This window comes from Emys orbicularis, chromosome 2, assembly GCF_028017835.1.
Source record: "Emys orbicularis isolate rEmyOrb1 chromosome 2, rEmyOrb1.hap1, whole genome shotgun sequence".
Taxonomy (NCBI): Eukaryota; Metazoa; Chordata; order Testudines; family Emydidae; genus Emys; species Emys orbicularis.
The window spans coordinates 243327225-243339583 of record NC_088684.1 but is presented as its reverse complement, the minus strand read 5'-3'; the positions used below and the strand labels follow the sequence as shown (position 1 = coordinate 243339583).

Here is a 12359-nt window from a genome sequence, read left to right as displayed (position 1 = left end):
TGCAAGTTGCCCAGTGGATGAGCCAGGGGCACCTCTGGAGCCCCACCTTATTCACTGCACATTTCCCAACACCCTTTACTATGCCATTAAATTAACCAATCACATATGTACACTACAGCCTACCCTTACTCTGAATATTGCTGAAAATTATGAAAAAAGTAATATCAGTTGTATTGCACATGTGCAAAATGGGCTTTTCAATAATGCAGTAGAATGAAAACTGGAACAGCCAAATGCAGTTCTTCTAAAACAGGGCCAATTCTATGCTGATATTGAGTGTTTGACTTTAAGGTGCAAGAACAGTTGAAAATGGGTTACCATATTTATTTATTTTTAACAATGGAGAGAGAAGGATTTGCTATTCCCATCACACTTCTCATATTCACAAATGCTGAATTGTTTTGCACAAACTGTCCACAGTAATTCACATTTGGACAGAAATCAATCTGAAAAATGTCAGTCTGACACGTAAATGTTTTGAAGTTATAACTCACTGATAAAAGGTTTTAATAAAAGTCCTTATGAAACTTTAGAGTGATTATTACTGTTCTCCCTATAATGTTTTTTTTAAAAACACCAGTCACATTTCCTTCTTTCTGTACATTTTAAATATAATATAAATAATGACAGTTAGAAAACAAACAATGGAAAATCAGACAACCTCGTATTGCTTACCATGGTGAACTCTGTGGTGACTGGGAGTATTAAGAATCAGCTCCAGAGGTCCAAGGGTGTTAACTACCTTTAAACAAAATTATCTTGTAAATAAATTGGCATGGACTGTGTAAAATCAAGCAAAAAGAGGAGGAAACATTGGCAGAGGGGAGACACATAAGGAAGTTAATTTTCCCTTACAAAGAGAACTGCATCTGGGAAGGTTTTTACATAAAGGAACACTGTACAAGTTAACATAACTTACTAAAACTGTTATATTCTATTGTCAACTACTACATAATAGGAATTTTTATGAAACTTGTGTATAGTAAAAGCACCATAATGCAAACTACAATTGGGATTGTTTTCTATGCTTAATCATTTAATATATAAAATAAATTGCTGGCCTATTTAAATTTTATTACATTGCTCATAATTCCATAGGGCTCTATTCATACATTTGCTACCTGTTCATGTAGCCTTTGTCACCAGAGCCCCTCAGAGACTAAACGTAATTCTAGTCTAGGCTGCAAAATCACCTCCATTAGAGCCCTTTCCAGAAACGCTCACTCCCGCAAGTAAACCTACTCATCGTCTGAGGAGAATGTATCAATCTTCAGAGCACATTCCAAAATAATACCTGTTTTCCATGACTGATCATTTGACATTGTGATTACTCACCATTAGCAAAAAAAAAAAAAAAAAAAAAAAAAACCCACCAAGTAAAGCTTCCTAGAACCTAGGAAATGTGAAGAGCAGAATCTGTCATGTCATCCTTTATGGATGTTTTCTGTGTGTGAACCTAATTACTGTATTTCATGCTTAAACACTACAACAATCGGTGCTCTGTAATATCTTCATAATGATGGAGATGATAGAATCCAGATAAGATAGGGAGGCAGGCTGTCATTGCCCATGAGAGTAGATACCCTCATTTCAATGGGTCTAACTGGGTAAGGTTTGCATGTAAGGTTACAGGATCAGCCCCTTAAACTTGAAGGGCACCCCAATTCTGCTTACAGCCACTGCACCTGTGTAAGTGAAGATACAATTCTGCTCAAAATACATCAACTGAAGCTTTTGCGGACAGATTTTATCCTCCATCAGGAGAATGTCCACATGGGAAGAAGAGAATCATTTTATACTTATTTGTCTCTCCCTGGCTGAATATGTGGTGTAAAAATAAACACCAACAAAAACTGCTGTTGGCCAATGAATAGATTGGGTGTGGTATACAGCCAAAATTAAAGCAGTGTGGAAATTGGCAAATTGGTTCAGGTGAAGAACACTCAAACTTTACTGTTTTTTATCTGTCACAGCCTCCCCCTCCCCGCCCCCCGGAGTTGTGAGGGGAAGTTCTGCATATGAAGGCTGGAATACTAAAGAGTTTTTTATTATTTTATATTCACAAGCCAAGGACAATATAAGCAGGCACATTTGAATTTCCAAATGCTGTCTCCAAATAATTTCAAGCCTGAAAAGACCACCTAAGGGTGAGAAACAATTAATCATTCAGGCTAGCTCTGTTTCCATCCTCTCTCAAGCAGAAAATCCCACTGTTTCAAACTATGTGAGATCTGACCACTAAATTAATATAATCTGAGTCAAAGAACTGGCTTGCGCTTCAGTCCAACACCTGAAAGATAAGTAATTTATCTACTAGACCACACCTAACTATGACCCACTTAGTTTCAATATGATTTTAACTAAATATTTAAATATACATTTTTTTAAGCCAAACTTAGAGTACCGTAGTGGGGAGCACAATGCAATGGGTTAGTGGTTTCAACTCTCAGTCTACAGGTAGGTTATAACAAGTCATTGACAACGTAGATACCTTCACAGTTTTTAATGTCCAATTGATTAAATCTGTACACAAAAATTGCTAATAAAATTTATCCTCCGAAAGGTTGAACTGTACCTAAGTGTGCTGAAGTAACACTCCATGTCTTCTCCCTCCCAGGGAATCTCAGGAATCTGAGTAACATTTTAAATAAATACATTTGACTAATGTTAATGAGAGTATTTTCTTTGGAAAATGCAGTCTCTCATGATAATAACCCTAAGCTGTAGAACAGTCTTTCTTGAGCAATGACATTTGCAAGTTTGCATTGTTAATGATTAATGCTTTAGAGTACCATTCTTCAATTTATTACTCAACCACACTCACCTCTACTGCAGAGAAACAGTAGTGACACACTGATGAAAATATTCTCTAAGATTGCAATCACAAGTGTTCTATTTTCAAGCTGAAAAGCTCTTGAAGATTTGCAGACCCCGACCTAACAAATGCCTGACATGTTGAAAGTAGCAAAACATAAACCCAAGTTTCTGCCAAGATACAACGAAAAATACATTTTCACCTAATATCTAGAAGCAAAACTACACTAATTTTAGAAACTTAATTTGCTTTAAGTGATATATCTACCTCTTTTGAATAGTAAGAATTCTTACTACATAATAAAATTACAATTACTTTATAAATATTATCCTCATGTATATAGGGCTATATAGGGCTCTATTCCAGCGGAAAAACACACATCTGGAAAGCTCATTTTTCAAGGTTCCTGCAGTCGTGCATGGCAAAGAAGCCAGACATTTTTGCTGAATCGGATTCTAAGAGTCAAATCTTGCCATCCTTACTCAGGCAAAACTCCCAGGGGCAGATCCTTGGGTGGAGTAAACTGTTTAGTTATGGAGCTTTGATAATTTACACAGTCTGAGGATCTGCCTCCCGCTTCACCAAATGAGGTCAAGGGGAGTTTCATTTCAGTGAGGATAAAAGGATTTAACTTTACATGAATAAACGTCCACCAATCTTAAACATGAACACATCAAGTTATAATGATCGCCTCGAAAATGAAGCAGGCGACAAACAGGAGAGGAGGAATATGTGAACCAGTAGCAGTTACTTCACCTGTATAATAGGGGTAGTGTAATGTCTCTTTAGCAAAACCTTCAGCTCCTAGCACAGACATATTGCCACATCTTGATTCTGTACAGTTATGCCCCTTGTAAGACATTGATTGCTATTGGTAATACCAGTGGCAATAATCCCTTGTGCTCGTGTTATGGCTCTACCCTGCTGTAAAGGTAAAACTGTTGCTCTATCCCAATCACTAGAGTTGGCTGAAACTTTAAATATTTTTTTTTTCAAAAATGGCCTTTTAAAATATTTTTTTTCACACACAAAAATTGCCACAGTCTTGTTTTTTTCACAAAAAACATCATTCATGTTCAAATTTATTTATTTTTTTAAATTTAAAGTGTTACTGTAATGGTTATCAATTTTTTTCATTTACCATAAATAGGATTTTCAGTAAACAAAAGATTTCAATATTGTTGTAGCCATATTGGTCCCAGGCTATTAGGGAGACAAGGTGGGTGAGGTAATATCTTTTATTGGACTACCTTCTGTTGGTGAGAGTGACAAGCTTTCGAGCTTACACAGAGCTGAAGAAGAGCTGTGTGTAAACTCTAAAGCTTGTCTCTCTCACCAACAGAAGGTAGTCCAATAAAAGATATGACCTCTTCCACCTTGTCTCTCTAAAAGATTTCAATAACATTTAAGTTTTTTATTTAAAGACTTACTTTTTTAAAATGGTCGGAATCAAACACTCTGAAAAATTTGGAATTTTTTTGTGAAAATAGATTTTCATTTTTCAATCTGCTCTATCAGTCATAAATGAGACAACCAGAATTTGCCCCAAAATTTCATATTATTTAAGAGGAAAATATTTTTCCATGAAAGAACTTTTTTAAAAAAAAAATTTTGTAAGGAAAAAGGATGGATGCAGCACAAGCAATTTTTTTGGTCTTTGATCTCTGCCTTTGAAAATTCATAATTTCTAAGCGTCAAAAGATTAGATGATACTAAAAAGAAACTTAAGGATGTAGGATATGGGGGAGAGAAAGTGTGTGTGCACACGCATGTGTGTGAGAGAGTGTATCTAAGTGTTAGTGAGTGTATATAAAACATGCCAGTTCACACGTAAGGGTGTATATATAAAGCAAGCCTGTTCTCTGCAACATCCTTTTGCAGCTACTTTGGAAATGCAGCAAAACAATAGCTACTAATATGTTAAATAAAGTCCAATATGTTGTCCAACTGTGACCTCATCCCTATTTTGAACAAAATGGCTGTTTTCTTATGCCTGTGTTTGCCTTCTATGCACAACCACCTACTGTTCTAAATCAAGTCCTGTCTACAATTTTTCCTCCCTGAATTAGCACACCATGTGCACCTCAATTCCCCTATCAGCGACCCATAGACGAACTGCAGGATTCCAATAAAAGTTCATTTTGCTTGTTACTTTGTTTGTTTTTTAAAAACCCACAGCCACAGAAAAGTCTCGTTTGACAGTCCTCTTGCAAATGGACTTTAGAAATAAACTGCTTATGAGCCAAATGCACAGGTATCTTAAATGTGCCACTTACAAAAGCTCCATTCAGAATTCTTCACAAAACATGTATTCTGCATCTGATTTCTTTTTAACAGAGTACCTTTCCGTTATTGTGCTTAGCTAGTGCTACACAATGTAATAGAATTACAATTAAAATATTTTAAAGTAATTCCCCAACACCAGTTTAATACACTTGACAGGTTCCAAGCTGTATCCTCAGAAACTCCTTCCATGTATTATTAATCAAAATGTATTGGCAATGAAATAAAGCTATGGTACATAACTGGAAATATATAATTTTTATATAGGAACATATTTATATAAAGATGTTTCCTTTGTGACAGCAAAACCTAGAGTGGAGGAAAAGAACATAAATGCAGCAACCTCTCTTGTGGCATGTAAGCACCTCCATTTGCGGTCTCAAGGTTTGTCAGCACCAAGGGAAATCTTTATTGCCTGGTACCTGCACCACTTCAATGCAGTTCTTGTTTAAATAATGAGAAAAAATCGTGACATGAAATCCAAGGGAAACTTTACATCTTGTGTAACAACTCCTCCTGTCACCACTACAACATGAATCTTTATTTCAGCTCTATTTCGACCTGAATGTTAGAAAAAAATGTAGACTGAGTAAAACAGGCAATGTTACAGTAAAACCTTTTGTGAAGAAAGGGAATTTTTCACCGTAAGTCTAGGAGAGAGTGCTTATAACTCAGTGATGGTTCAATTACCCCAGCATTACTGACCTACAGACAGCAGGGGTCAAATTCATCTTTGGTTCAATGCCACTGCTGTCAGGGAAATTACACCATGGATGAATTTGAACCTAGGATTAGCTCATTTGCTGGGCTAACTGGTACTCAAGCACTTATTACTAGCAATTTCCTCACCAAAATCAAGATGATCAGGATTATTATTTGTAGATGAATTTACATTTGAGACCATCTGGTGAGGAAACGTTAAAATAAAAAAAAAATAATTGCATTCCCCACTAACACTGTTGTGTTAATTCAAGACAACACACCCATGTATTTATACAGATGGCCTTCGTGACCATATTTGCCATGTGAAATCTCTACAGGGAAGCTAGGGAAAGGCAGAACTCCTAGGATATGCGCTCGTCTGCCCAGTTTCACACTTTGAAATCCTCGGCAAACCCTGATTTATACACCGCCAACTGTTTTCCTATCTGATTAGGCAGTTTTCTACTCCAGTAAGCATGTAATATGGAGGTAGCCAAATTTCCACACTGAGGAGTGAAAAAACAATATTTATAGTTTGGAAATAAAACAAGCTGAAGGAATCAGGCCTGTTGGGATCATAAAGAGTTTCATAGGGGGTGAATTTCTGATAAATCTGTATTGTAGAAGGAGGTGAAAGCCTCGCTTTAATGGATAGTCAGGCTTAGGGTATGTTTATATAATAAACACACAGGCTTCAGAAATGTGTTTATAATAAATTATCTTGAAGGCAGATTGTTGTCACTCATAGTTGTTTTACCTCTCAACCAGGAGGTCAAGGTTTGAATCAAATTGGCATCTGATGTGAATATTTCAGTTAACACTTTCAATAGGAGATTCTACTTCTCTTTGGAAAAAAATAACTAATCCTGCCTTCTCTTAAGGGCAGATGAGCGTGTAAGTGTGTGTGTGTTATTTCAATCAATATAACCAACTAAAATGACAGAAAACCTACATGAATTGGTCATTTTAAGTGGAGCAACTAAGGGAAAGAGCGAGCACATGGGAACAGTCACTTTTTTCAGTATTACACCTCCTCAGCTTAATGAACACATCACGTGAAATGTGAAAGATGTACTTGATCTGACTTATTGGCTTTATGTACACTCAAGAAAGTGTTGCCTTCCAATATGATTAGGTGCTCTAGACACCCCTGACACAGCTTAAAACCGCCCACATCAGACTAAGGTTCCAACCTAACTAAAGTGCAGTCCTTTGCACTTCGTATTTCTGTGTGGCACAGTATAATCTGGGACTTGCACTGGCAGCCCATTATAAAGGGAGTGCCTTTAAGTTCCTTATTTGGACTTAAAACCCTAACTAATATAAGCACAGTCTCCTTGAAGGACTATCTGCTATCTTGTGTCTCATGGCAAGAACTAAGATTGTCTCATAAAACTACATCAAGAGGACAGAAGGTGGAGTTTTTCTGGCAAAGACTTGGCCCTCTACCTTTCTCTCCCATGGTATATCTGTTGTAGCCACAACAGCAGTAAATCTTTATCTAGTATACTTGCAGTGGAAAAGCAATGTCTTTTTAGTTACTTCCACAGTTTTATGTGGACAGATGGTTGTTTTATTTATCATATCCTGGGAAATGGGCTACTGGGGATTTGTTTTGTTGCATCCAGGATTTATTGAGATGTGTTGCCATTTTCATTAAGTAATGGTGTTAGTTATATTTGGCCAGGCATCTAAAAAGCCTTTTGGAGATGGACACCATGGGAAAGCTTTTTGAAAGTCACTAATAATTTTTGGGGTCTCAGTTTTTGGGTGACCAGCTGGAGACACTGTAAAGAAACTGGATTTTCAGAAACTGTTGGGTACTTTCCTCTGAAAGTCAGGGCCCTCTAAGGTTCCTCAAGTTGGGCACCTGAAAACGGAGAGCACTAAAATCCCCAGTCACTTTTGAAATTCTTGGCCCCTGTAAGTGAACGTGGCAGATTTTGTAAGGAGCTGACCATTTGCAACACCATTCAGCGTAATGTGATTGACAGGTGCTCAACACTTCTCAGAATTTGTCTGATAGTTATGACTTATTATTATTACACTTCCTTCATTGACTGCATAATTTTTGTACATGATAAGAAGCACACACATTTTATTACTCTCAATGACCCAGGCTTCATTCCCCCGAATCACCTGATAGTACAGTAACCAAAAGGAAGATGAAAAGCACCCAGATGTTAATGGGCCCCTCCACTTCACGGAGGTCTCTTTATGGAAAATTAATATAACATTATAGTTCTGAATTTAGTGTATATTGATGTAAGGATTTCTGCAGAGCCTGTTGCTGTCCCTCTTATCTCTTACACTGGTTATTGCTGTCATTAAGAAAAAAAGTATTGAATTCAAGAGACCAAACTCCAAACCCTGGTAAAAGAAAATATGTTCCCATATTAATTGCATTGTACATTGTCAATCTAACTTTACTCTCATTCAGCTCAAAACAAGAGTCAGTTTTTGAAAAAAGGCGTTCATTAGAGTTGGTTGGACATTTCCAGTTGTTTTGCCACAGGGACTTTGGAACTTTTTTAGTTTTCTGATTGTTTTTGTTTTTGTTTTTTTCTACCATAAACTGCAAATTTAAAAAAATGTGGTTTTTTGAAAACCAAATAAATTTTAGTTTTAGTTTTTCTTGCTCTGGGTTTTTGCCCCTTTAACTTCCCCTCTTTTCCTTTTTTTCCCTACTTTTTTCCCAACAGCAAATTGGATAAAGCAAAAAGGGAGAGAAGGGGGGAGGGCAGGAGAAAAGTAAGAAATAAATAAATAAAACAAAAAAAAAACAGTTCTTGATAAATTTTAGTAGTTTGAAAAATGATAAATTTCCATTTTTATCATTTTTCCAGTTTGTTGAAAAAAAATCACAAAATGGGTTGTGCGTTCAATCCTTGAAGGGGCCACTTGGGGATCTGGGGCAAAATCAGTACTTGGTCCTGCTAGTGAAGGCAGGGGGCTGGACTCGATGACCTTTCAAGGTCCCTTCCAGTTCTAGGAGATGGGATATCTCCATTAATTATTAATTGTTATTATTACCTGTGAACTATCTTGGTAGTTTGAATGGCCCACTGAAAAGAGATCACAAACTGTCCGCTCACTTTCATCAAAGCCCATGTAGTAGAGGGGCCTGTCAGAGCCCAGCCTGCTTCAACTATAAAAGAGACGCCTCGGGCCTGATCCTTTCATCTTAGGTCTGCTTAAATTTTAACAGGGAAGATCTAAGCCATAGGACTGAGGTCTTCAGGTAGTTACCCGGGTTATCCTGGAACTCTTATGGAAAAACTCTAACAGACTCTACACGTGAACTGCTTATTGGAATTTAACCAATTGAACTGATTCCAGAGAGACTTTACAAGCCAGCACTGCTATAACCCTGATCTATGAACACTGAAAGTCATCTATATATATATTGATCTTTTAACCATTTATAACTCTCTTCTTTTTTTTCCCTTTTATTCATAAAGCTTAGATTTAGTTATTAAGGATTGGCTGTAAGTGTGTATTTGGGTAAGATCTGAAATGTTCATGACCTGGGGAGTAATGTGCTTGATACTTCGGGATTGGAAAAACTTGATTTACGGTGAATAGGGTTTAAATAACTTCTTACTATATTAGACTTGGTTGCCTAGATGAGAGCCAATGGCTGGAATGCCTAAAGGAAACTGTGTTTGGCTTCTTGTTAACCACCGTAATATTACAGAATCTCTTTTGTTACTGGCTTGGTGAATCTAATTATAGAATAAACCACCAGTCTGGGGGATTGTCTGCACTATTTCTTGCAGTCTGCCCTGAGTGTGGCATTCTCAGTGTGGTCCATCCATGCACCAAGGTCACAATGGTAATTAGTTTAATGTGCACTTGTTTGTTAAACTAATTTCCTGATGTTTTAAAAGATTGCACAAAACAACACAATTCCAAAATATTTACAATATTTACGAACTACAGCGCGATGTGGCCTGTTTATAAGAGGCCCAGTTAAATCATTTGGATCAATAAGGGTGAGAGAGATACAACTTTAATCATCAAACTATAATAATGTCAATGTTTTCAGGCTCCAAATGACAGATACCATTAAATTATTCCAATCTTAGTGACATTCTTTGTCTATATCTGGTTTCTGTTGAGCATACCAAACAGAACTAGGCACACTATTTGCTGGACTTTCTTGTCCCAGGTCTTGAATTATGGAGAAACAGGGACTTTCCCCCATGCTAAAGGAACTAACTTATTGAGACCAGACAAGAAGGAGAGCTCTCTTTACTAATTGTTCACCACTTGAGCTCCATATTTCCCATTAGTAGCTAAATTTTATTCTTATACAATCTTAATTACACAAAAGTTATCAGATTGATCCTTGGAATTTATCATTCTCTTTACTAATACTAAAATGTGTGGCCTTTTCAGGTGACAAGATGGAAACTGTCAAGTTAACAATGATATCTAAAATGTTGTTACAAATAACACTTTAGATTATTGTATGCAGTGTTGTTGTAACTATGTTGGTCCCAGGATATTAGAAAGACAAGATGAATGAGGTAATATCTTTTATTGGACCAACTTCAGCTGTTGAGAGAGAGGAGCTTTCAAGCTACACAGATATTACCTCACCCACATTGTTACTTTAGATTATTTTTCACTGTTTATGTCGTACTTACTTTTTGAATTTTGCATATTTCTCAACTTACACAATAAAACAGCCTAGTCAATTTCACTTTTGTTTTTAGTCAGTTTCATTCAATACCACTTGAAGGCCATGAACCTGTGAAGATTTATGCACATGCTTAATTTTACTCACTGTCGGCAGTACCATTAACTTCACTGGGACAAACCACAGTGCATAGAGTTAAGACTTGTCTACACTTGAAAGTTAGTTTGGATTAAGGAAGGGTGTGAATTAAAAGTGCAATAGCTATTCCTGACTAGCTCCATGTGTGGACAAGCCCTAAGGCACATGCATAAGCCTTTGCAAGTTCATGCCCTCAGATTCTTACCTATTAGCATGGAACTTCAGTTTTGGGATTGCAAACATGACTGGGGAATTTTTATTATTATTTCATAGGAAATAGTTTTTTTAAATGGAAACATTTGTGTTAGCCTAATGTTTTGTCAAAGCAATATTTGTTTTTATTTATTTATTTAGCAAATGCATTTCTGGATCAATCTGACCTGACGGTATTCCTTTAAGAAACTGATTACTTAAAACAATACTTCAAATATGAATTATTAGTTATATACATGTCTGTTCGTGCAATCATTCTGCATATAAAATTTCCATTGACTTCAGTGGGAGTATCACAGACACAGTGGATAAGGAATGTATAAATATGAAAGATAAAATTCACAAAGAAATATTTAAGTGATCACATTGACTGGGATCTAGGGATCAATAAATGAGTAATTTTTCTAATATCCGATGTTTTGTTACTGTTTTTCCATATGCTATTGCTGACTTCCAAGTCAGATGTTATGATTCTTTTATGTGTTGACCATTAGAACTGTGTCCCAGATAGGTTTCCTGAGATATCATAACTAATGTCTGCTTGCCTTAAACATACACCTCTCTCTCTCACACACACACACAAACTTTCAGCAATTACATGATAACTACTGGGTTGTTTGGTGTAAGATTGTACTTCCTTTACCTAGCAGTGTGTATTTACCTTTGATCTGGGGGGTTGTTGACCATATATTGTAATTTATTTTCGATTTAGAACTGCAAGAAAGTATTCCTGAATCTGGCCCAAGTTTCTTTTCATTTCAGACTGAAATGAGAGTTTACCCACGCAAGAATTTCAGGCTTTTGCCACAGCTGTGCACCTGTACTCAAACAAGTTATATACTATTCAGAGCTAGGATAATCAGCAAGGGACATGGGGCTGGAGTTACTCAGGAGGCATACACATTAGCACATGCAGAACATGCCTACAGGCCCTGCTTTAGTACACCGTCTCCTCTCTGCCCAAATAGAGCACATGCAGAAATACTATGGGATAGTCTATTGCAGATTTTAAGGGAGCCATAACTATTCCCTCTGGCTGCAATTCTTTTGGTGTATTCATAGGTGCAAACACCGGCTACAATTTGGCCCCTGGAGAATAGAAAAGCACTAGAAGACATACTGTAGAGAACAATGCTACAGTGCTAGGCAGGTGGCCTAGATGACCTGAAAAAAATTCAGTTTTACAGCACAAATTTGCATACTGGAAAATATCAGCAAAATACAAAATATTTCAATTTGGAAATGCCCCTATGATGCTTTATGGGAGTTATAATTTAGGTGCTTCGTGCTCCAATTCTCCTCTACAAGCCCTGGCTGAACTGCATTTCCCGTAAAGCACCATGGTCTCCCCTCTTGGAGAGGAGAGGTCGTGCTTCATGGGAGTCCCTGGCAATAGTGCATCATAGGAGATATAGCCCAGTTGGGTGATGTGGCCCTTCAGGGACAATGGGGACATAGGGTACCTCAGCTACAACTCCCATGAGGCACTGCAGCAGCATTTCCAAATCAAAACATTTTGTTTTTTGACATAAATATTTCAGTTTTGGGCTGAAAGAGTTCAGT

At 37.0% G+C, this 12359-nt stretch overlaps 1 protein-coding gene across 1 annotated transcript in view; it reads right to left on the bottom strand.

Annotated features, from left to right (window-relative positions):
- AGMO (alkylglycerol monooxygenase) overlaps positions 1 to 12359 on the bottom strand; it is a 157211-nt gene that overhangs the window by 19805 nt on the left and 125047 nt on the right. The window contains exon 6 of the mRNA XM_065399900.1: positions 676 to 742. Coding sequence (XP_065255972.1) covers positions 676 to 742 — 67 coding nt within the window. The remainder of the gene's footprint in view (positions 1 to 675; positions 743 to 12359) is intronic.